General features: G+C 42.3%; 4 protein-coding genes across 5 annotated transcripts in view; all 4 read right to left on the bottom strand.

Moving 5' to 3' along the window:
• HECW1 (HECT, C2 and WW domain containing E3 ubiquitin protein ligase 1) overlaps nucleotides 1–25,696 on the bottom strand; it is a gene marked incomplete at both ends in the record, with an annotated part of 618,153 nt that overhangs the window by 476,748 nt on the left and 115,709 nt on the right. The window lies entirely within an intron of this gene.
• On the bottom strand, nucleotides 675–4,101 carry LOC309810464 (germ cell-less protein-like 1). The gene has a single exon (XM_082632492.1). The coding sequence runs from the start codon at nucleotides 3,121–3,123 to the stop codon at nucleotides 1,606–1,608; it is 1,518 nt and encodes a 505-aa protein (XP_082488618.1). The 5' UTR covers nucleotides 3,124–4,101; the 3' UTR covers nucleotides 675–1,605.
• On the bottom strand, nucleotides 9,380–11,758 carry LOC309810352 (germ cell-less protein-like 1). The gene has a single exon (XM_082632311.1). The coding sequence runs from the start codon at nucleotides 11,305–11,307 to the stop codon at nucleotides 9,790–9,792; it is 1,518 nt and encodes a 505-aa protein (XP_082488437.1). The 5' UTR covers nucleotides 11,308–11,758; the 3' UTR covers nucleotides 9,380–9,789.
• On the bottom strand, nucleotides 17,556–19,408 carry LOC309810742 (germ cell-less protein-like 1; the record flags this gene model as incomplete). The annotated part of the gene is made up of 1 exon (XM_082632969.1): nucleotides 17,556–19,408. The coding sequence occupies one exon, from the start codon at nucleotides 19,406–19,408 to the stop codon at nucleotides 17,966–17,968; it is 1,443 nt and encodes a 480-aa protein (XP_082489095.1). The 3' UTR covers nucleotides 17,556–17,965.

Below are 25,696 nucleotides of genomic sequence, written 5' to 3'. Positions count from 1 at the left end.
TTTGGGAATGGTGGAGCTAGGGCCTATGAAAATATTTTCCTTCATAAAAGCCATGAGAACACTCACAAATATTCTAAATCAACTTTTTGAGAACTCTGGACATTAACCAGAACACAGAAACAACTCTTACAACTTGATGATAAAAAGACAATAACCCACTTAAAAAATGGTTAAGTGATTTGAAGAGTTATTTCTCTGAAGACTACATAAAAATGGCCAATAAGTACATGAAATGATCCTCAACATTCCTAGTCATTTGGATGATTCAAATCACAACCACAATGAAATTGCAGTAAACACACCCAGTAAAATGGCTACATTTTTTTAAAAGACAGTAACACATATTAGTGAGGATGTGATGAAACGGGAATCTTCATACACCAGTGGTGGGAATGTAAAATGGTGCAGCCACTTGGGAAAAAAGTCTGGCAATTCCTCAGAAGCCTAAACATAAAGTTACCATATAACACAGCAATTCCATTCCTAGGTATATACACAAAAACTTTTTTTTGAAGTATAGTTGATTTATAATGTTTCAGGTGTACAGTAGAGTGATTTAGTTTTATATATATATATATATATATATATATATAAAACGTTTACAGTTATATATATATAAAACTTTTTCAGATTCTTTTCCATTATAGGTTATTACAACTATATTCAACTATATTGAATATAGTTCCCTGTGCTATACAGTAGGTCCTTGTTGGTTATCTAGTTTACATATAGTAGCTTACAAAAACTTGTACATGAATATTCACAGCAGCATTATTCACAATAACTAAAAAGTGAAAACAACACAAATGTCCACCAACTGATGACTGGATAAACAAAATGTGGTGTATCTCTACAGTGGAATATTATTAGCCATACAAGGAACAAAGCACAGACATATCTACAACATGAATGAACCTTGAAAAGTTATGCTAAGAGAAAGAAGGCAGACAAAAAGGGACACATATTTGTATGGGTCCATTTATATGAAATGTCCAGAGTAGGCAAATTGATAGAGACAGAAAGTAGATTAGTAGTTACCATGAGCTGGGGGAAAGGAAGATTGAGGAGTGACCTTTAATGGGTATGAGGTTTCCTTCTGAGGTGATGAAATATTCTGGAATTAGTGGTGGTGTTTGTACAACTTTGTGAATATAATAAAAACCACTCAGTTGTACAGTTATTTTTTATTTTACTTTAACATTCACTTAATCAAACGAAAGGAAACACATATATTAAGAGAGTTTCACGAAGAGTAGTAGAGTAGGTAGGCTCAGAGTTTCTCTTTAAAGTCAATAGCTCTTTGTCTTCACAGAAATGATGGGCAGGGCGGGGGGTGGTGTCGATGGATCCTAAACCAGCAGGACAGGTTGCCATGTTAACAGCGCAAATGAATTCTCGAGGAGTTTGGGGGGCTTCAAAATTTGTCCTCTTCATACGCTCATGTGAACAGTCTCAAGTATTATGAGCTACAGTTCAACAAAGCCTCTGACAGAATTGGTTACCAGAGATGGGCAAGCCTGGTTGGTCCCACAGAAGGAGCTGGCATCTGGACCAAGCTGGTCGTCCCTGACCCCAGGAAAGAGCTGCTCAGTTCTCTGAGCTGCTTTACAGGGGCAAACGCCCTGGCAAACTCTCCCCTCGCTGGAGGTACAGGAAGTTACAGGCCACATATATGGGGAAAACCACGTCTTGGTTTTCCAGGTTCATTACCTCTAGCTCTTGATTCTGTCTCAGGGAAAGCATCTGGTATTCTGTGTCCTTCCTGAAAACGGCTCTCCCATCCCTGTCCAAGGAGAACAGGCGCAGGCGGAACGCGACCTTTCTCCTCCCGAGGAGACTGACCCCGAAGCTGCGGTACTTTTTCCGTGCGCTGCACCGGCAAATGATGCGCTGCCTGGCGTAGCGCAGCACCAGGTCCCAGAAGAATTTGAAGCCTTCCCACCGCCAGCTGCACAGCTCGTCCCTGTGGAGCTGGCTCCCGCACCGCATGCTTCTCCCCTGGGGGTCGGACACGTAGACGCCCATGGGCCGGACAATTCTGGTCTGCTCAGCCCGGAGGGGGCCAAGGCAATGCTCACTGTACAAGGGACACAACCAAGAGGGAGGGATCAGCGCGTCCTGGTGGATGACGTGTGCTGACATCGGGTCGCACATTATGTAGGCAAGCCGCAGCTGCTGGAACACTGGCACGAAGGCTCTGCCCTGCTCGGTCTCCAGGAAAGGGGTGCCCTCCGAATCCCTCCTGGACCTGGCAAACCATGAGTTGGTGTCAGGCAATAGGGCACTGCGCGGGCCCCTCCATGTCGGCTGCAGCTGCAAGAACACCCACATTTTCAGCACGATGTACACGTTCATCTCCACCCCCATCACAAAGAGCCGTGAAGAGGCAACGACCTCTTTCATCAGATCCAGGCGGACTTCTCGCAATAGCCCCTCACTACACAGGGTCGTCATGTTGTCCAGCAGCCACTGAAGACACACGGTCCTGATGGTCTGGAGTCCGTAGCTTTCAGCAGAGTAGTAGTAGCTGCACACGGTCTGGGCACTGACAGTCTCCTTCATGACCTCCCCGCACCGCTGAATCACCTGGTCCAGCTGCAGCATGCTGGCTGTGGCCAGGATGGCGACGACTCGACCGGGTGGGATGAGAATGGAGCCTCGGTACAGGGAAGCGAAAGCCTCGTGCAGTGCCTCGCCATCAATGTTCTCGTCAGGCATCTGCAACTCTATAGTATCCATGTTTGTCTCCCGCCAAGCGCCACTGAACATGCTAGCAAAGAACCCTGACTGGCACAAGTAGACCCTATGCAAGTTCCACTCCTCCCCCAGTGCGCAGATCCGCACGTCGCTCCCTTCTCCTCTCAGGAAGAGTGCCTCATAAGTGGACCCTGAATGATCTTTAGCACGTTTCCGGCGGGGCTCTTTTGTGAGCGGCCCCCCTGGGCCTGTCTTCCGCTTGCGGCTCCTCTGACGGGCGGCGGGTCTGGCCTTTTCACTCTCCTTCCCTTCCTCTCTCTCTGCCGCTACTGCCTCCTCGGCCTCCTCCATCCCCGCACTGGCACCTGGCTCCTCTGGGGCACGCCCCCACCAGCGCCATGGCATCCGACTGCTTCGTGCTCCCATGGCCTATACCTCAGTGGGGCAGTGGCCAAGCTTCCTCTCCAGGCGCCCTTGCCGCGGGCACGAGCTCAGCCCAGAGTGATGCTGGGTACTATGACGTTTGCTCTAACGGTCTCTCGAGAGGACGACGCCACGCTAAGCCACACCCACTAGGCCCCACCCCGCCGGGTAAGGGCACTCCGTACCAGGGATTCCACTCTGTTTATCTTTCCTTCCTGGGATGATTGCTCTCGGGCTCCCTTCATAGGATGATGGTGGAACAGAGGCCTTTGTGTGCCAAGTTTACCCATTAATTTCAAGAACACAATTCGCTCTTGCCCATCTAAAACAGTTAGTGATTATTCCTTTATGGAGAATTACATCTTGGTCCCAGCCCTGTCCTCTAGGCACCTTAATTTCCATAATTAACTTCTTAGTTAGTTAGTTATGTTTAATTAATTTTATTTTTATATTTTTTATTAGTTCCTGCTTTACAACACAGTGAGTCAGTTATACATATACATCTGTTCCCATATCCCTTCCCTCTAGCGTCTCCCTCCCTCCCACTCTCCCTATCCCACCTCTCCAGGAGGTCACAAAGCACCCAGCTGATCTCCCTGTGCTCTGCGGCTGCTTCCCACTAGCTATCTACCTTACGTTTGGTAGTGTATGTATGTCCATGCCTCTCTCTCGCTTTGTCACAGCTTACCCTTCCTCCTCCCCATATCCTCAAGTCCGTTCTCAAGTAGATCTGTGTCTTTATTCCTGTTTTACCCCTAGGTTCTTCATGACATTTGTTTTCTTAAATTCCATATATATGTGTTAGCATACGGTATTTGTCTTTCTCTTTCTGACTTACTTCACTCTGTAGGACAGACTCTAGGTCTATCCACCTCATTACAAACAGCTCCGTTCCGTTTCTTTGTATGGCTGAGTAATATTCCATTGTATATATGTGCCACATCTTCTTTATCCGTTCATCCGATGATGGACACTTAGGTTGTTTCCAGCTCCGGGCTATTGTGAATAGAGCTGCAATGAACGTTTTGGTACATGTCTCACTTTGAATTATGGTTTTCTCAGGGTATATGCCTAGTAGTGGGATTGCTGGGTCATATGGTAGTTCTATGTTTAGTTTTTTAAGGAACCTCCATACTGTTCTCCATCTTTAATGTTACACCATCTTTAATGTGTGGCTCTCTTCCCCAGCTTGCAAGATGGCTGCTGGCACTCCAGCCACCATAACCACATTCCAGATTGAATATGGAGGAAAAGGAAGAGCAAATGCAGCATACCAAATGAGTCGGCTTCCCTTAAAGAGCTTCCCCAGAGGCCCCCACCCAATGACTTCCAAATATATCTCACTGGACTCAGTTATGTCATATAACTACTGTTACCTGCATGGAAGACTGGGAAATAGAGCTTTTAAACTGAGACCATTCCAAAATTAAAACAGAGTTCTATGAGTAAAGAAAAAGGAGAGAGGGGATATCCGTTGACAAAGAGCAGCCTATAACAAAAGTCCTGAGATGAATGACAAAGGAGAAGAGCCAAGTCACAAAAATATACAGACGAACATTGTCCTGTGCTGAGTTCTTCCAATGCAAATCAGAAGATTTCAACATGTTTCCAGTAAAGTCCAATAAAAACAATAGCAAGAAAGACCTATATTCCTGGATATCTTGGCAAAATGCTCTAATTCTATTTTTTAAATCCTAAAAGTATCCAAGCAATCAAATCTTAAAAAAAGATTACCTAGAAAGAATATAAATTGAGGCTATCCTCAAACTTATCCACGATCTCCAAAAGTAGAGAATCACAAAATAATCTCTCAAGAGTCTTGGGGCAAAAGTTATTACACAAAAATAATAGTCACAGTCCAAAAACTATCTATAGAAGTGAGAGAAATATACCCCCCAGAAATCAAAAGACTCAGAAAATAGCCACTGAAGAACTTGCTTAAACATATGTTTTCCTTCCAAATCTATGACTAGGAAACTCATTCTGTTCATGTTTAAGAATAAATATATTCTGGATAGACCTAGATGAAGTAAGTCAGACAGCGAAAGACAAATATGATATCACTTATATATGGAATCTACACAAGAAATTGAATTCTTGTGTTTAAAATAACATAAAAGCTCTCAATGGCCAACATTGGGTTAATGTGAGGATCAAATAGAATCACAACTGTAATTGATTATATCACACTGAGTAAATAAAAATCTACTAGGACACAGTGATTTCTCTCCTCCCAAAAGAAGAGAGAAGAAAAAAAGGGAAAGCTCTTTTTTCACAGAAGAATGGCAGCTAATAAACGTGGAAAGAATTAGATCATTGGAAAGTCACAGATTTGCAGTCTCCGGTGGATAACGGATTCTGAGAAGGAAACAGTGGAGGATAAAACAACTAAGTGACAGGTTATTGGGAAACAGGAATTTGTCCCTATTATTAATTGTGAAGACCAACTGTAGCTTTTGTTGCAGACATCTGAAGATCACCAGCTTAATCAGCAAGTCATCATAAATAAAATTAAAAGACATATTACAACCACATCAAATATGATAGAGTTAATATCTATAATAATAAAGACTTCATACAAATTGGAAAAAGAAGCACCAAGACCTTGCCTGGGGAGGAGGTGTTGGTAAAATACAGGTATAGAGGATTTACAGAAACAGCCTGACTGTCCCTTTGTCCCTTCACTGGAAGTGGATAGGATGGCACCTGCCTGAGTGTCAGAACCCCAGCATCAGACACTTCATAATCTGCGGTATTTTTCCCATGAGGTACGCAGAGGGACCCAGGACCCCAGGCCACTTTCCTTTTGCCTGCTATTCCTAGCCTGCAGCTTCCTGTCCTCGGCTGGAAGAAGTGGAAGGGCAAAGGGAAAAGACTTGTGCCAACCGAGCCTGTTATTTTTCATCCAGAAAAAAACATCTTTCCCAGAAGTCACCCTCAGAGGAGTCACCTGGTCACAACTACCTGCAGAGAGACAGCCTCCAGCACCCCTCTTTCCTTGACAAAAGAGCAAAAATAAAACGGATAAATCATAGTACTTGGTACTGAATATTTGGAGATTGGCACCTCACAGACCGTCGGTATATGGCATATGTTGTTACAACTTTTCTGAAAAGCAACTCTTCAGTGCGTTTCAGGAAACCTCAGTGTACCTCTAGATTCATCAGTTCTGCTTTGGGGAATCATTTCTATGGAAATAATGTGAAATGCAACGAATGGTTTATGTACATTGATATTCAGGTCGAGAGACTGTCATTTTGAAATCCACTATTAAAACATTTACAGGGTAAAATGTTAACAACAAAGACACATAAATAAGCAAACTTAGACTCTCCCAACTCTCCCCCATTATTCCATTATCCTTGTACTTTACTCTCTGATAACAGAAGGTGGAGTTTCTGAACCTTTCTTTCTGCCATGCTATTCACTCAAATGGATCTATTGTGGTTCCTTTCAATTTCCTGATTACTAGCTCTGACTCCTTCTCACCTCTTCTCTCCACTTTAGGGAAGCTATCAGAATGTAGAGGGCAACATTACAACTGTAGGACTAAGCACAAGTCTTCTCTGGTTGATTTCTTTATATTTTTGTCTTGAAATAATTATAGATTCATGGAAGATGCAGAGAGTACAGAGAACTTTGTGTGCTCTTTACCTACTTCCCCAATGGGAACTATCCTACACTAGCAAAACAAGGAAATTGACATTGGTACAATCTACAGAGCTTATTCAGATGTCATCAGTTTTACAATGCACTCGTGTGTGTGAAGGTCCGTGTAATTTTATCACATGTATGGATTCGTGTAACTACCACCATGATCACAATATGGAGCTGTCTCATCACCACTAAGATCCCATGTATTGTTCTTTTGTAGTCACATCCATTTCCCTGTCATCCTCCCCATCCATAAAAGCTGGCAACCACTAATCTGTTCCCCACTTCTATAATTTTGTTATTTCAAAAATGTTACATAAATGACATCATACATAATGTAACACTCTGAGATTGGTTTTTCCCACTGAGCCAAATTCCCTTGAGATTCATCCACGTTGTTACATGCATTCCTTTTTATTGTTGCATAGTATTTCTGGGTATGGATGTGCCACAGTTGGTTTAGTTATCAACCTGCTGAACTACATTTGTGTTGCTTGCAGTTTTCAGCTATTACAAATAAAGTTGCTATGAACATTCACATACAGGATTTTGTGTGGACATTGGTTTTTGTTTCTCTGGGATAAATGCACGAGTGTAATTGCTGGGTCATATGATAATTAGTTTTAAAAGAAACTGACACACTCCTTTCCACATGGCTGTATTATTATAGGTTCCACCATAAACATATAGTGATCCAAACTCTCTGCATCTTCACCAGCATTTGCCGTTGTCAATATTCTATTTTATTTTAGCCATTCTGATATGTGCATATTATTATGGTTTTAATTGCTTTTTCCTTAGTGGCTAATGATATTGAACATTTTTTTCATGTTTTAATTTTCCATTATTATATCTTATTTTGTGAAATGTCTGTTCATGACTTTTATCTGTTTTCTATTGGGTTTTTAAAAATTTACCATACAGTTTTATCCGTTTGTTAGTATTCTAGTTATGAATCCTTGGGCAGTTATATAGCTTGCAAATTATCTTCCAGTGCTTGGTTATTAAAAGTATATAATTAGTGGGACTTCCCTAGTGACACAGTGGTTAAGAATCTGCCTGCCAATGCAGGGGACACGGGTTCAAGCCCTGGTCTGGGAAGATCCCACATGCCACAGAGCAACTAAGTCCATGAGCCACAACTACTGAGCCTGCACTCTGGAGCCAGCAAGCCACAACTACTGAAGCCTGCACGCCTAGAGCCCATGCTCTGCCACAAGAGAAGCCACTGCAATGAGAAGCCCGCGCACCACAACCAAGAGTAGCCCCTGCTCGCCACAACTAGACAAAAACCACATGCAGCAACAAAGACCCAACACAGCCAGAAATAATAAATCAATCAATAAATAAATTTATTTATTTTTCAAAAAGTATCTAATTAGGGAAGGCCTTTGGGAATGGTGGAGCTAGGGCCTATGAAAATATTTTCCTTCATAAAAGCCATGAGAACACTCACAAATATTCTAAATCAACTTTTTGAGAACTCTGGACATTAACCAGAACACAGAAACAACTCTTACAACTTGATGATAAAAAGACAATAACCCACTTAAAAAATGGTTAAGTGATTTGAAGAGTTATTTCTCTGAAGACTACATAAAAATGGCCAATAAGTACATGAAATGATCCTCAACATTCCTAGTCATTTGGATGATTCAAATCACAACCACAATGAAATTGCAGTAAACACACCCAGTAAAATGGCTACATTTTTTTAAAAGACAGTAACACATATTAGTGAGGATGTGATGAAACGGGAATCTTCATACACCAGTGGTGGGAATGTAAAATGGTGCAGCCACTTGGGAAAAAAGTCTGGCAATTCCTCAGAAGCCTAAACATAAAGTTACCATATAACACAGCAATTCCATTCCTAGGTATATACACAAAAACTTTTTTTTGAAGTATAGTTGATTTATAATGTTTCAGGTGTACAGTAGAGTGATTTAGTTTTATATATATATATATATATATATATATATATATATATATATATATATATAAAACGTTTACAGTTATATATATATAAAACTTTTTCAGATTCTTTTCCATTATAGGTTATTACAACTATATTCAACTATATTGAATATAGTTCCCTGTGCTATACAGTAGGTCCTTGTTGGTTATCTAGTTTACATATAGTAGCTTACAAAAACTTGTACATGAATATTCACAGCAGCATTATTCACAATAACTAAAAAGTGAAAACAACACAAATGTCCACCAACTGATGACTGGATAAACAAAATGTGGTGTATCTCTACAGTGGAATATTATTAGCCATACAAGGAACAAAGCACAGACATATCTACAACATGAATGAACCTTGAAAAGTTATGCTAAGAGAAAGAAGGCAGACAAAAAGGGACACATATTTGTATGGGTCCATTTATATGAAATGTCCAGAGTAGGCAAATTGATAGAGACAGAAAGTAGATTAGTAGTTACCATGAGCTGGGGGAAAGGAAGATTGAGGAGTGACCTTTAATGGGTATGAGGTTTCCTTCTGAGGTGATGAAATATTCTGGAATTAGTGGTGGTGTTTGTACAACTTTGTGAATATAATAAAAACCACTCAATTGTACAGTTATTTTTTATTTTACTTTAACATTCACTTAATCAAACGAAAGGAAACACATATATTAAGAGAGTTTCACGAAGAGTAGTAGAGTAGGTAGGCTCAGAGTTTCTCTTTAAAGTCAATAGCTCTTTGTCTTCACAGAAATGATGGGCAGGGCGGGGGGTGGTGTCGATGGATCCTAAACCAGCAGGACAGGTTGCCATGTTAACAGCGCAAATGAATTCTCGAGGAGTTTGGGGGGCTTCAAAATTTGTCCTCTTCATACGCTCATGTGAACAGTCTCAAGTATTATGAGCTACAGTTCAACAAAGCCTCTGACAGAATTGGTTACCAGAGATGGGCAAGCCTGGTTGGTCCCACAGAAGGAGCTGGCATCTGGACCAAGCTGGTCGTCCCTGACCCCAGGAAAGAGCTGCTCAGTTCTCTGAGCTGCTTTACAGGGGCAAACGCCCTGGCAAACTCTCCCCTCGCTGGAGGTACAGGAAGTTACAGGCCACATATATGGGGAAAACCACGTCTTGGTTTTCCAGGTTCATTACCTCTAGCTCTTGATTCTGTCTCAGGGAAAGCATCTGGTATTCTGTGTCCTTCCTGAAAACGGCTCTCCCATCCCTGTCCAAGGAGAACAGGCGCAGGCGGAACGCGACCTTTCTCCTCCCGAGGAGACTGACCCCGAAGCTGCGGTACTTTTTCCGTGCGCTGCACCGGCAAATGATGCGCTGCCTGGCGTAGCGCAGCACCAGGTCCCAGAAGAATTTGAAGCCTTCCCACCGCCAGCTGCACAGCTCGTCCCTGTGGAGCTGGCTCCCGCACCGCATGCTTCTCCCCTGGGGGTCGGACACGTAGACGCCCATGGGCCGGACAATTCTGGTCTGCTCAGCCCGGAGGGGGCCAAGGCAATGCTCACTGTACAAGGGACACAACCAAGAGGGAGGGATCAGCGCGTCCTGGTGGATGACGTGTGCTGACATCGGGTCGCACATTATGTAGGCAAGCCGCAGCTGCTGGAACACTGGCACGAAGGCTCTGCCCTGCTCGGTCTCCAGGAAAGGGGTGCCCTCCGAATCCCTCCTGGACCTGGCAAACCATGAGTTGGTGTCAGGCAATAGGGCACTGCGCGGGCCCCTCCATGTCGGCTGCAGCTGCAAGAACACCCACATTTTCAGCACGATGTACACGTTCATCTCCACCCCCATCACAAAGAGCCGTGAAGAGGCAACGACCTCTTTCATCAGATCCAGGCGGACTTCTCGCAATAGCCCCTCACTACACAGGGTCGTCATGTTGTCCAGCAGCCACTGAAGACACACGGTCCTGATGGTCTGGAGTCCGTAGCTTTCAGCAGAGTAGTAGTAGCTGCACACGGTCTGGGCACTGACAGTCTCCTTCATGACCTCCCCGCACCGCTGAATCACCTGGTCCAGCTGCAGCATGCTGGCTGTGGCCAGGATGGCGACGACTCGACCGGGTGGGATGAGAATGGAGCCTCGGTACAGGGAAGCGAAAGCCTCGTGCAGTGCCTCGCCATCAATGTTCTCGTCAGGCATCTGCAACTCTATAGTATCCATGTTTGTCTCCCGCCAAGCGCCACTGAACATGCTAGCAAAGAACCCTGACTGGCACAAGTAGACCCTATGCAAGTTCCACTCCTCCCCCAGTGCGCAGATCCGCACGTCGCTCCCTTCTCCTCTCAGGAAGAGTGCCTCATAAGTGGACCCTGAATGATCTTTAGCACGTTTCCGGCGGGGCTCTTTTGTGAGCGGCCCCCCTGGGCCTGTCTTCCGCTTGCGGCTCCTCTGACGGGCGGCGGGTCTGGCCTTTTCACTCTCCTTCCCTTCCTCTCTCTCTGCCGCTACTGCCTCCTCGGCCTCCTCCATCCCCGCACTGGCACCTGGCTCCTCTGGGGCACGCCCCCACCAGCGCCATGGCATCCGACTGCTTCGTGCTCCCATGGCCTATACCTCAGTGGGGCAGTGGCCAAGCTTCCTCTCCAGGCGCCCTTGCCGCGGGCACGAGCTCAGCCCAGAGTGATGCTGGGTACTATGACGTTTGCTCTAACGGTCTCTCGAGAGGACGACGCCACGCTAAGCCACACCCACTAGGCCCCACCCCGCCGGGTAAGGGCACTCCGTACCAGGGATTCCACTCTGTTTATCTTTCCTTCCTGGGATGATTGCTCTCGGGCTCCCTTCATAGGATGATGGTGGAACAGAGGCCTTTGTGTGCCAAGTTTACCCATTAATTTCAAGAACACAATTCGCTCTTGCCCATCTAAAACAGTTAGTGATTATTCCTTTATGGAGAATTACATCTTGGTCCCAGCCCTGTCCTCTAGGCACCTTAATTTCCATAATTAACTTCTTATTTAGTTAGTTATGTTTAATTAATTTTATTTTTATATTTTTTATTAGTTCCTGCTTTACAACACAGTGAGTCAGTTATACATATACATCTGTTCCCATATCCCTTCCCTCTAGCGTCTCCCTCCCTCCCACTCTCCCTATCCCACCTCTCCAGGAGGTCACAAAGCACCCAGCTGATCTCCCTGTGCTCTGCGGCTGCTTCCCACTAGCTATCTACCTTACGTTTGGTAGTGTATGTATGTCCATGCCTCTCTCTCGCTTTGTCACAGCTTACCCTTCCTCCTCCCCATATCCTCAAGTCCGTTCTCAAGTAGATCTGTGTCTTTATTCCTGTTTTACCCCTAGGTTCTTCATGACATTTGTTTTCTTAAATTCCATATATATGTGTTAGCATACGGTATTTGTCTTTCTCTTTCTGACTTACTTCACTCTGTAGGACAGACTCTAGGTCTATCCACCTCATTACAAACAGCTCCGTTCCGTTTCTTTGTATGGCTGAGTAATATTCCATTGTATATATGTGCCACATCTTCTTTATCCGTTCATCCGATGATGGACACTTAGGTTGTTTCCAGCTCCGGGCTATTGTGAATAGAGCTGCAATGAACGTTTTGGTACATGTCTCACTTTGAATTATGGTTTTCTCAGGGTATATGCCTAGTAGTGGGATTGCTGGGTCATATGGTAGTTCTATGTTTAGTTTTTTAAGGAACCTCCATACTGTTCTCCATCTTTAATGTTACACCATCTTTAATGTGTGGCTCTCTTCCCCAGCTTGCAAGATGGCTGCTGGCACTCCAGCCACCATAACCACATTCCAGATTGAATATGGAGGAAAAGGAAGAGCAAATGCAGCATACCAAATGAGTCGGCTTCCCTTAAAGAGCTTCCCCAGAGGCCCCCACCCAATGACTTCCAAATATATCTCACTGGACTCAGTTATGTCATATAACTACTGTTACCTGCATGGAAGACTGGGAAATAGAGCTTTTAAACTGAGACCATTCCAAAATTAAAACAGAGTTCTATGAGTAAAGAAAAAGGAGAGAGGGGATATCCGTTGACAAAGAGCAGCCTATAACAAAAGTCCTGAGTTGAGTGACAAAGGAGAAGAGCCAAGTCACAAAAATATACAGACGAACATTGTCCTGTGCTGAGTTCTTCCAATGCAAATCAGAAGATTTCAACATGTTTCCAGTAAAGTCCAATAAAAACAATAGCAAGAAAGACCTATATTCCTGGATATCTTGGCAAAATGCTCTAATTCTATTTTTTAAATCCTAAAAGTATCCAAGCAATCAAATCTTAAAAAAAGATTACCTAGAAAGAATATAAATTGAGGCTATCCTCAAACTTATCCACGATCTCCAAAAGTAGAGAATCACAAAATAATCTCTCAAGAGTCTTGGGGCAAAAGTTATTACACAAAAATAATAGTCACAGTCCAAAAACTATCTATAGAAGTGAGAGAAATATACCCCCCAGAAATCAAAAAACTCAGAAAATAGCCACTGAAGAACTTGCTTAAACATATGTTTTCCTTCCAAATCTATGACTAGGAAACTCATTCTGTTCATGTTTAAGAATAAATATATTCTGGATAGACCTAGATGAAGTAAGTCAGACAGCGAAAGACAAATATGATATCACTTATATATGGAATCTACACAAGAAATTGAATTCTTGTGTTTAAAATAACATAAAAGCTCTCAATGGCCAACATTGGGTTAATTTGAGGATCAAATAGAATCACAACTGTAATTGATTATATCACACTGAGTAAATAAAAATCTACTAGGACACAGTGATTTCTCTCCTCCCAAAAGAAGAGAGAAGAAAAAAAGGGAAAGCTCTTTTTTCACAGAAGAATGGCAGCTAATAAACGTGGAAAGAATTAGATCATTGGAAAGTCACAGATTTGCAGTCTCCGGTGGATAACGGATTCTGAGAAGGAAACAGTGGAGGATAAAACAACTAAGTGACAGGTTATTGGGAAACAGGAATTTGTCCCTATTATTAATTGTGAAGACCAACTGTAGCTTTTGTTGCAGACATCTGAAGATCACCAGCTTAATCAGCAAGTCATCATAAATAAAATTAAAAGACATATTACAACCACATCAAATATGATAGAGTTAATATCTATAATAATAAAGACTTCATACAAATTGGAAAAAGAAGCACCAAGACCTTGCCTGGGGAGGAGGTGTTGGTAAAATACAGGTATAGAGGATTTACAGAAACAGCCTGACTGTCCCTTTGTCCCTTCACTGGAAGTGGATAGGATGGCACCTGCCTGAGTGTCAGAACCCCAGCATCAGACACTTCATAATCTGCGGTATTTTTCCCATGAGGTACGCAGAGGGACCCAGGACCCCAGGCCACTTTCCTTTTGCCTGCTATTCCTAGCCTGCAGCTTCCTGTCCTCGGCTGGAAGAAGTGGAAGGGCAAAGGGAAAAGACTTGTGCCAACCGAGCCTGTTATTTTTCATCCAGAAAAAAACATCTTTCCCAGAAGTCACCCTCAGAGGAGTCACCTGGTCACAACTACCTGCAGAGAGACAGCCTCCAGCACCCCTCTTTCCTTGACAAAAGAGCAAAAATAAAACGGATAAATCATAGTACTTGGTACTGAATATTTGGAGATTGGCACCTCACAGACCGTCGGTATATGGCATATGTTGTTACAACTTTTCTGAAAAGCAACTCTTCAGTGCGTTTCAGGAAACCTCAGTGTACCTCTAGATTCATCAGTTCTGCTTTGGGGAATCATTTCTATGGAAATAATGTGAAATGCAACGAATGGTTTATGTACATTGATATTCAGGTCGAGAGACTGTCATTTTGAAATCCACTATTAAAACATTTACAGGGTAAAATGTTAACAACAAAGACACATAAATAAGCAAACTTAGACTCTCCCAACTCTCCCCCATTATTCCATTATCCTTGTACTTTACTCTCTGATAACAGAAGGTGGAGTTTCTGAACCTTTCTTTCTGCCATGCTATTCACTCAAATGGATCTATTGTGGTTCCTTTCAATTTCCTGATTACTAGCTCTGACTCCTTCTCACCTCTTCTCTCCACTTTAGGGAAGCTATCAGAATGTAGAGGGCAACATTACAACTGTAGGACTAAGCACAAGTCTTCTCTGGTTGATTTCTTTATATTTTTGTCTTGAAATAATTATAGATTCATGGAAGATGCAGAGAGTACAGAGAACTTTGTGTGCTCTTTACCTACTTCCCCAATGGGAACTATCCTACACTAGCAAAACAAGGAAATTGACATTGGTACAATCTACAGAGCTTATTCAGATGTCATCAGTTTTACAATGCACTCGTGTGTGTGAAGGTCCGTGTAATTTTATCACATGTATGGATTCGTGTAACTACCACCATGATCACAATATGGAGCTGTCTCATCACCACTAAGATCCCATGTATTGTTCTTTTGTAGTCACATCCATTTCCCTGTCATCCTCCCCATCCATAAAAGCTGGCAACCACTAATCTGTTCCCCACTTCTATAATTTTGTTATTTCAAAAATGTTACATAAATGACATCATACATAATGTAACACTCTGAGATTGGTTTTTCCCACTGAGCCAAATTCCCTTGAGATTCATCCACGTTGTTACATGCATTCCTTTTTATTGTTGCATAGTATTTCTGGGTGTGGATGTGCCACAGGTGGTTTAGTTATCAACCTGCTGAACTACATTTGTGTTGCTTGCAGTTTTCAGCTATTACAAATAAAGTTGCTATGAACATTCACATACAGGATTTTGTGTGGACATTGGTTTTTGTTTCTCTGGGATAAATGCACGAGTGTAATTGCTGGGTCATATGATAATTAGTTTTAAAAGAAACTGACACACTCCTTTCCACATGGCTGTATTATTATAGGTTCCACCATAAACATATAGTGATCCAAACTCTCTGCATCTTCACCAGCATTTGCCGTTGTCAATATTCTATTTTATTTTAGCCATTCTGATATGTGCATATTATTATGGTTTTAATTGCTTTTTCCTTAGTGGCTAATGATATTGAACATTTTTTTCATGTTTTAATTTTCCATTATTATATCTTATTTTGTGAAATGTCTGTTCATGACTTTTATCTGTTTTCTATTGGGTTTTTAAAAATTTACCATACAGTTTTATCCGTTTGTTAGTATTCTAGTTATGAATCCTTGGGCAGTTATATAGCTTGCAAATTATCTTCCAGTGCTTGGTTATTAAAAGTATATAATTAGTGGGACTTCCCTAGTGACACAGTGGTTAAGAATCTGCCTGCCAATGCAGGGGACACGGGTTCAAGCCCTGGTCTGGGAAGATCCCACATGCCACAGAGCAACTAAGTCCATGAGCCACAACTACTGAGCCTGCACTCTGGAGCCAGCAAGCCACAACTACTGAAGCCTGCACGCCTAGAGCCCATGCTCTGCCACAAGAGAAGCCACTGCAATGAGAAGCCCGCGCACCACAACCAAGAGTAGCCCCTGCTCGCCACAACTAGACAAAAACCACATGCAGCAACAAAGACCCAACACAGCCAGAAATAATAAATCAATCAATAAATAAATTTATTTATTTTTCAAAAAGTATCTAATTAGGGAAGGCCTTTGGGAATGGTGGAGCTAGGGCCTATGAAAATATTTTCCTTCATAAAAGCCATGAGAACACTCACAAATATTCTAAATCAACTTTTTGAGAACTCTGGACATTAACCAGAACACAGAAACAACTCTTACAACTTGATGATAAAAAGACAATAACCCACTTAAAAAATGGTTAAGTGATTTGAAGAGTTATTTCTCTGAAGACTACATAAAAATGGCCAATAAGTACATGAAATGATCCTCAACATTCCTAGTCATTTGGATGATTCAAATCACAACCACAATGAAATTGCAGTAAACACACCCAGTAAAATGGCTACATTTTTTTAAAAGACAGTAACACATATTAGTGAGGATGTGATGAAACGGGAATCTTCATACACCAGTGGTGGGAATGTAAAATGGTGCAGCCACTTGGGAAAAAAGTCTGGCAATTCCTCAGAAGCCTAAACATAAAGTTACCATATAACACAGCAATTCCATTCCTAGGTATATACACAAAAACTTTTTTTTGAAGTATAGTTGATTTATAATGTTTCAGGTGTACAGTAGAGTGATTTAGTTTTATATATATATATATATATATATATATATATATATATATATAAAACGTTTACAGTTATATATATATAAAACTTTTTCAGATTCTTTTCCATTATAGGTTATTACAACTATATTCAACTATATTGAATATAGTTCCCTGTGCTATACAGTAGGTCCTTGTTGGTTATCTAGTTTACATATAGTAGCTTACAAAAACTTGTACATGAATATTCACAGCAGCATTATTCACAATAACTAAAAAGTGAAAACAACACAAATGTCCACCAACTGATGACTGGATAAACAAAATGTGGTGTATCTCTACAGTGGAATATTATTAGCCATACAAGGAACAAAGCACAGACATATCTACAACATGAATGAACCTTGAAAAGTTATGCTAAGAGAAAGAAGGCAGACAAAAAGGGACACATATTTGTATGGGTCCATTTATATGAAATGTCCAGAGTAGGCAAATTGATAGAGACAGAAAGTAGATTAGTAGTTACCATGAGCTGGGGGAAAGGAAGATTGAGGAGTGACCTTTAATGGGTATGAGGTTTCCTTCTGAGGTGATGAAATATTCTGGAATTAGTGGTGGTGTTTGTACAACTTTGTGAATATAATAAAAACCACTCAATTGTACAGTTATTTTTTATTTTACTTTAACATTCACTTAATCAAACGAAAGGAAACACATATATTAAGAGAGTTTCACGAAGAGTAGTAGAGTAGGTAGGCTCAGAGTTTCTCTTTAAAGTCAATAGCTCTTTGTCTTCACAGAAATGATGGGCAGGGCGGGGGGTGGTGTCGATGGATCCTAAACCAGCAGGACAGGTTGCCATGTTAACAGCGCAAATGAATTCTCGAGGAGTTTGGGGGGCTTCAAAATTTGTCCTCTTCATACGCTCATGTGAACAGTCTCAAGTATTATGAGCTACAGTTCAACAAAGCCTCTGACAGAATTGGTTACCAGAGATGGGCAAGCCTGGTTGGTCCCACAGAAGGAGCTGGCATCTGGACCAAGCTGGTCGTCCCTGACCCCAGGAAAGAGCTGCTCAGTTCTCTGAGCTGCTTTACAGGGGCAAACGCCCTGGCAAACTCTCCCCTCGCTGGAGGTACAGGAAGTTACAGGCCACATATATGGGGAAAACCACGTCTTGGTTTTCCAGGTTCATTACCTCTAGCTCTTGATTCTGTCTCAGGGAAAGCATCTGGTATTCTGTGTCCTTCCTGAAAACGGCTCTCCCATCCCTGTCCAAGGAGAACAGGCGCAGGCGGAACGCGACCTTTCTCCTCCCGAGGAGACTGACCCCGAAGCTGCGGTACTTTTTCCGTGCGCTGCACCGGCAAATGATGCGCTGCCTGGCGTAGCGCAGCACCAGGTCCCAGAAGAATTTGAAGCCTTCCCACCGCCAGCTGCACAGCTCGTCCCTGTGGAGCTGGCTCCCGCACCGCATGCTTCTCCCCTGGGGGTCGGACACGTAGACGCCCATGGGCCGGACAATTCTGGTCTGCTCAGCCCGGAGGGGGCCAAGGCAATGCTCACTGTACAAGGGACACAACCAAGAGGGAGGGATCAGCGCGTCCTGGTGGATGACGTGTGCTGACATCGGGTCGCACATTATGTAGGCAAGCCGCAGCTGCTGGAACACTGGCACGAAGGCTCTGCCCTGCTCGGTCTCCAGGAAAGGGGTGCCCTCCGAATCCCTCCTGGACCTGGCAAACCATGAGTTGGTGTCAGGCAATAGGGCACTGCGCGGGCCCCTCCATGTCGGCTGCAGCTGCAAGAACACCCACATTTTCAGCACGATGTACACGTTCATCTCCACCCCCATCACAAAGAGCCGTGAAGAGGCAACGACCTCTTTCATCAGATCCAGGCGGACTTCTCGCAATAGCCCCTCACTACACAGGGTCGTCATGTTGTCCAGCAGCCACTGAAGACACACGGTCCTGATGGTCTGGAGTCCGTAGCTTTCAGCAGAGTAGTAGTAGCTGCACACGGTCTGGGCACTGACAGTCTCCTTCATGACCTCCCCGCACCGCTGAATCACCTGGTCCAGCTGCAGCATGCTGGCTGTGGCCAGGATGGCGACGACTCGACCGGGTGGGATGAGAATGGAGCCTCGGTACAGGGAAGCGAAAGCCTCGTGCAGTGCCTCGCCATCAATGTTCTCGTCAGGCATCTGCAACTCTATAGTATCCATGTTTGTCTCCCGCCAAGCGCCACTGAACATGCTAGCAAAGAACCCTGACTGGCACAAGTAGACCCTATGCAAGTTCCACTCCTCCCCCAGTGCGCAGATCCGCACGTCGCTCCCTTCTCCTCTCAGGAAGAGTGCCTCATAAGTGGACCCTGAATGATCTTTAGCACGTTTCCGGCGGGGCTCTTTTGTGAGCGGCCCCCCTGGGCCTGTCTTCCGCTTGCGGCTCCTCTGACGGGCGGCGGGTCTGGCCTTCTCACTCTCCTTCCCTTCCTCTCTCTCTGCCGCTACTGCCTCCTCGGCCTCCTCCATCCCCGCACTGGCACCTGGCTCCTCTGGGGCACGCCCCCACCAGCGCCATGGCATCCGACTGCTTCGTGCTCCCATGGCCTATACCTCAGTGGGGCAGTGGCCAAGCTTCCTCTCCAGGCGCCCTTGCCGCGGGCACGAGCTCAGCCCAGAGTGATGCTGGGTACTATGACGTTTGCTCTAACGGTCTCTCGAGAGGACGACGCCACGCTAAGCCACACCCACTAGGCCCCACCCCGCCGGGTAAGGGCACTCCGTACCAGGGATTCCACTCTGTTTATCTTTCCTTCCTGGGATGATTGCTCTCGGGCTCCCTTCATAGGATGATGGTGGAACAGAGGCCTTTGTGTGCCAAGTTTACCCATTAATTTCAAGAACACAATTCGCTCTTGCCCATCTAAAACAGTTAGTGATTATTCCTTTATGGAGAATTACATCTTGGTCCCAGCCCTGTCCTCTAGGCACCTTAATTTCCATAATTAACTTCTTATTTAGTTAGTTATGTTTAATTAATTTTATTTTTATATTTTTTATTAGTTCCTGCTTTACAACACAGTGAGTCAGTTATACATATACATCTGTTCCCATATCCCTTCCCTCTAGCGTCTCCCTCCCTCCCACTCTCCCTATCCCACCTCTCCAGGAGGTCACAAAGCACCCAGCTGATCTCCCTGTGCTCTGCGGCTGCTTCCCACTAGCTATCTACCTTACGTTTGGTAGTGTATGTATGTCCATGCCTCTCTCTCGCTTTGTCACAGCTTACCCTTCCTCCTCCCCATATCCTCAAGTCCGTTCTCAAGTAGATCTGTGTCTTTATTCCTGTTTTACCCCTAGGTTCTTCATGACATTTGTTTTCTTAAATTCCATATATATGTGTTAGCATACGGTATTTGTCTTTCTCTTTCTGACTTACTTCACTCTGTAGGACAGACTCTAGGTCTATCCACCTCATTACAAACAGCTCCGTTCCGTTTCTTTGTATGGCTGAGTAATATTCCATTGTATATATGTGCCACATCTTCTTTATCCGTTCATCCGATGATGGACACTTAGGTTGTTTCCAGCTCCGGGCTATTGTGAATAGAGCTGCAATGAACGTTTTGGTACATGTCTCTTTTTGAATTATGGTTTTCTCAGGGTATATGCCTAGTAGTGGGATTGCTGGGTCATATGGTAGTTCTATGTTTAGTTTTTTAAGGAACCTCCATACTGTTCTCCATCTTTAATGTTACACCATCTTTAATGTGTGGCTCTCTTCCCCAGCTTGCAAGATGGCTGCTGGCACTCCAGCCACCATAACCACATTCCAGATTGAATATGGAGGAAAAGGAAGAGCAAATGCAGCATACCAAATGAGTCGGCTTCCCTTAAAGAGCTTCCCCAGAGGCCCCCACCCAATGACTTCCAAATATATCTCACTGGACTCAGTTATGTCATATAACTACTGTTACCTGCATGGAAGACTGGGAAATAGAGCTTTTAAACTGAGACCATTCCAAAATTAAAACAGAGTTCTATGAGTAAAGAAAAAGGAGAGAGGGGATATCCGTTGACAAAGAGCAGCCTATAACAAAAGTCCTGAGATGAATGACAAAGGAGAAGAGCCAAGTCACAAAAATATACAGACGAACATTGTCCTGTGCTGAGTTCTTCCAATGCAAATCAGAAGATTTCAACATGTTTCCAGTAAAGTCCAATAAAAACAATAGCAAGAAAGACCTATATTCCTGGATATCTTGGCAAAATGCTCTAATTCTATTTTTTAAATCCTAAAAGTATCCAAGCAATCAAATCTTAAAAAAAGATTACCTAGAAAGAATATAAATTGAGGCTATCCTCAAACTTATCCACGATCTCCAAAAGTAGAGAATCACAAAATAATCTCTCAAGAGTCTTGGGGCAAAAGTTATTACACAAAAATAATAGTCACAGTCCAAAAACTATCTATAGAAGTGAGAGAAATATACCCCCCCAGAAATCAAAAGACTCAGAAAATAGCCACTGAAGAACTTGCTTAAACATATGTTTTCCTTCCAAATCTATGACTAGGAAACTCATTCTGTTCATGTTTAAGAATAAATATATTCTGGATAGACCTAGATGAAGTAAGTCAGACAGCGAAAGACAAATATGATATCACTTATATATGGAATCTACACAAGAAATTGAATTCTTGTGTTTAAAATAACATAAAAGCTCTCAATGGCCAACATTGGGTTAATTTGAGGATCAAATAGAATCACAACTGTAATTGATTATATCACACTGAGTAAATAAAAATCTACTAGGACACAGTGATTTCTCTCCTCCCAAAAGAAGAGAGAAGAAAAAAAGGGAAAGCTCTTTTTTCACAGAAGAATGGCAGCTAATAAACGTGGAAAGAATTAGATCATTGGAAAGTCACAGATTTGCAGTCTCCGGTGGATAACGGATTCTGAGAAGGAAACAGTGGAGGATAAAACAACTAAGTGACAGGTTATTGGGAAACAGGAATTTGTCCCTATTATTAATTGTGAAGACCAACTGTAGCTTTTGTTGCAGACATCTGAAGATCACCAGCTTAATCAGCAAGTCATCATAAATAAAATTAAAAGACATATTACAACCACATCAAATATGATAGAGTTAATATCTATAATAATAAAGACTTCATACAAATTGGAAAAAGAAGCACCAAGACCTTGCCTGGGGAGGAGGTGTTGGTAAAATACAGGTATAGAGGATTTACAGAAACAGCCTGACTGTCCCTTTGTCCCTTCACTGGAAGTGGATAGGATGGCACCTGCCTGAGTGTCAGAACCCCAGCATCAGACACTTCATAATCTGCGGTATTTTTCCCATGAGGTACGCAGAGGGACCCAGGACCCCAGGCCACTTTCCTTTTGCCTGCTATTCCTAGCCTGCAGCTTCCTGTCCTCGGCTGGAAGAAGTGGAAGGGCAAAGGGAAAAGACTTGTGCCAACCGAGCCTGTTATTTTTCATCCAGAAAAAAACATCTTTCCCAGAAGTCACCCTCAGAGGAGTCACCTGGTCACAACTACCTGCAGAGAGACAGCCTCCAGCACCCCTCTTTCCTTGACAAAAGAGCAAAAATAAAACGGATAAATCATAGTACTTGGTACTGAATATTTGGAGATTGGCACCTCACAGACCGTCGGTATATGGCATATGTTGTTACAACTTTTCTGAAAAGCAACTCTTCAGTGCGTTTCAGGAAACCTCAGTGTACCTCTAGATTCATCAGTTCTGCTTTGGGGAATCATTTCTATGGAAATAATGTGAAATGCAACGAATGGTTTATGTACATTGATATTCAGGTCGAGAGACTGTCATTTTGAAATCCACTATTAAAACATTTACAGGGTAAAATGTTAACAACAAAGACACATAAATAAGCAAACTTAGACTCTCCCAACTCTCCCCCATTATTCCATTATCCTTGTACTTTACTCTCTGATAACAGAAGGTGGAGTTTCTGAACCTTTCTTTCTGCCATGCTATTCACTCAAATGGATCTATTGTGGTTCCTTTCAATTTCCTGATTACTAGCTCTGACTCCTTCTCACCTCTTCTCTCCACTTTAGGGAAGCTATCAGAATGTAGAGGGCAACATTACAACTGTAGGACTAAGCACAAGTCTTCTCTGGTTGATTTCTTTATATTTTTGTCTTGAAATAATTATAGATTCATGGAAGATGCAGAGAGTACAGAGAACTTTGTGTGCTCTTTACCTACTTCCCCAATGGGAACTATCCTACACTAGCAAAACAAGGAAATTGACATTGGTACAATCTACAGAGCTTATTCAGATGTCATCAGTTTTACAATGCACTCGTGTGTGTGAAGGTCCGTGTAATTTTATCACATGTATGGATTCGTGTAACTACCACCATGATCACAATATGGAGCTGTCTCATCACCACTAAGATCCCATGTATTGTTCTTTTGTAGTCACATCCATTTCCCTGTCATCCTCCCCATCCATAAAAGCTGGCAACCACTAATCTGTTCCCCACTTCTATAATTTTGTTATTTCAAAAATGTTACATAAATGACATCATACATAATGTAACACTCTGAGATTGGTTTTTCCCACTGAGCCAAATTCCCTTGAGATTCATCCACGTTGTTACATGCATTCCTTTTTATTGTTGCATAGTATTTCTGGGTGTGGATGTGCCACAGTTGGTTTAGTTATCAACCTGCTGAACTACATTTGTGTTGCTTGCAGTTTTCAGCTATTACAAATAAAGTTGCTATGAACATTCACATACAGGATTTTGTGTGGACATTGGTTTTTGTTTCTCTGGGATAAATGCACGAGTGTAATTGCTGGGTCATATGATAATTAGTTTTAAAAGAAACTGACACACTCCTTTCCACATGGCTGTATTATTATAGGTTCCACCATAAACATATAGTGATCCAAACTCTCTGCATCTTCACCAGCATTTGCCGTTGTCAATATTCTATTTTATTTTAGCCATTCTGATATGTGCATATTATTATGGTTTTAATTGCTTTTTCCTTAGTGGCTAATGATATTGAACATTTTTTTCATGTTTTAATTTTCCATTATTATATCTTATTTTGTGAAATGTCTGTTCATGACTTTTATCTGTTTTCTATTGGGTTTTTAAAAATTTACCATACAGTTTTATCCGTTTGTTAGTATTCTAGTTATGAATCCTTGGGCAGTTATATAGCTTGCAAATTATCTTCCAGTGCTTGGTTATTAAAAGTATATAATTAGTGGGACTTCCCTAGTGACACAGTGGTTAAGAATCTGCCTGCCAATGCAGGGGACACGGGTTCAAGCCCTGGTCTGGGAAGATCCCACATGCCACAGAGCAACTAAGTCCATGAGCCACAACTACTGAGCCTGCACTCTGGAGCCAGCAAGCCACAACTACTGAAGCCTGCACGCCTAGAGCCCATGCTCTGCCACAAGAGAAGCCACTGCAATGAGAAGCCCGCGCACCACAACCAAGAGTAGCCCCTGCTCGCCACAACTAGACAAAAACCACATGCAGCAACAAAGACCCAACACAGCCAGAAATAATAAATCAATCAATAAATAAATTTATTTATTTTTCAAAAAGTATCTAATTAGGGAAGGCCTTTGGGAATGGTGGAGCTAGGGCCTATGAAAATATTTTCCTTCATAAAAGCCATGAGAACACTCACAAATATTCTAAATCAACTTTTTGAGAACTCTGGACATTAACCAGAACACAGAAACAACTCTTACAACTTGATGATAAAAAGACAATAACCCACTTAAAAAATGGTTAAGTGATTTGAAGAGTTATTTCTCTGAAGACTACATAAAAATGGCCAATAAGTACATGAAATGATCCTCAACATTCCTAGTCATTTGGATGATTCAAATCACAACCACAATGAAATTGCAGTAAACACACCCAGTAAAATGGCTACATTTTTTTAAAAGACAGTAACACATATTAGTGAGGATGTGATGAAACGGGAATCTTCATACACCAGTGGTGGGAATGTAAAATGGTGCAGCCACTTGGGAAAAAAGTCTGGCAATTCCTCAGAAGCCTAAACATAAAGTTACCATATAACACAGCAATTCCATTCCTAGGTATATACACAAAAACTTTTTTTTGAAGTATAGTTGATTTATAATGTTTCAGGTGTACAGTAGAGTGATGTAGTTTTATATATATATATATATATATATATATATATATATATATATATAAAACGTTTACAGTTATATATATATAAAACTTTTTCAGATTCTTTTCCATTATAGGTTATTACAACTATATTCAACTATATTGAATATAGTTCCCTGTGCTATACAGTAGGTCCTTGTTGGTTATCTAGTTTACATATAGTAGCTTACAAAAACTTGTACATGAATATTCACAGCAGCATTATTCACAATAACTAAAAAGTGAAAACAACACAAATGTCCACCAACTGATGACTGGATAAACAAAATGTGGTGTATCTCTACAGTGGAATATTATTAGCCATACAAGGAACAAAGCACAGACATATCTACAACATGAATGAACCTTGAAAAGTTATGCTAAGAGAAAGAAGGCAGACAAAAAGGGACACATATTTGTATGGGTCCATTTATATGAAATGTCCAGAGTAGGCAAATTGATAGAGACAGAAAGTAGATTAGTAGTTACCATGAGCTGGGGGAAAGGAAGATTGAGGAGTGACCTTTAATGGGTATGAGGTTTCCTTCTGAGGTGATGAAATATTCTGGAATTAGTGGTGGTGTTTGTACAACTTTGTGAATATAATA

Source organism: Mesoplodon mirus (genome assembly GCF_964341445.2).
Source record: "Mesoplodon mirus genome assembly, chromosome: 9".
NCBI classification, from domain to species: Eukaryota; Metazoa; Chordata; class Mammalia; order Artiodactyla; family Ziphiidae; genus Mesoplodon; species Mesoplodon mirus.
The sequence above is the reverse complement of the archived record's forward strand: the minus strand, read 5'-3'. Positions and strand labels throughout refer to the sequence as shown.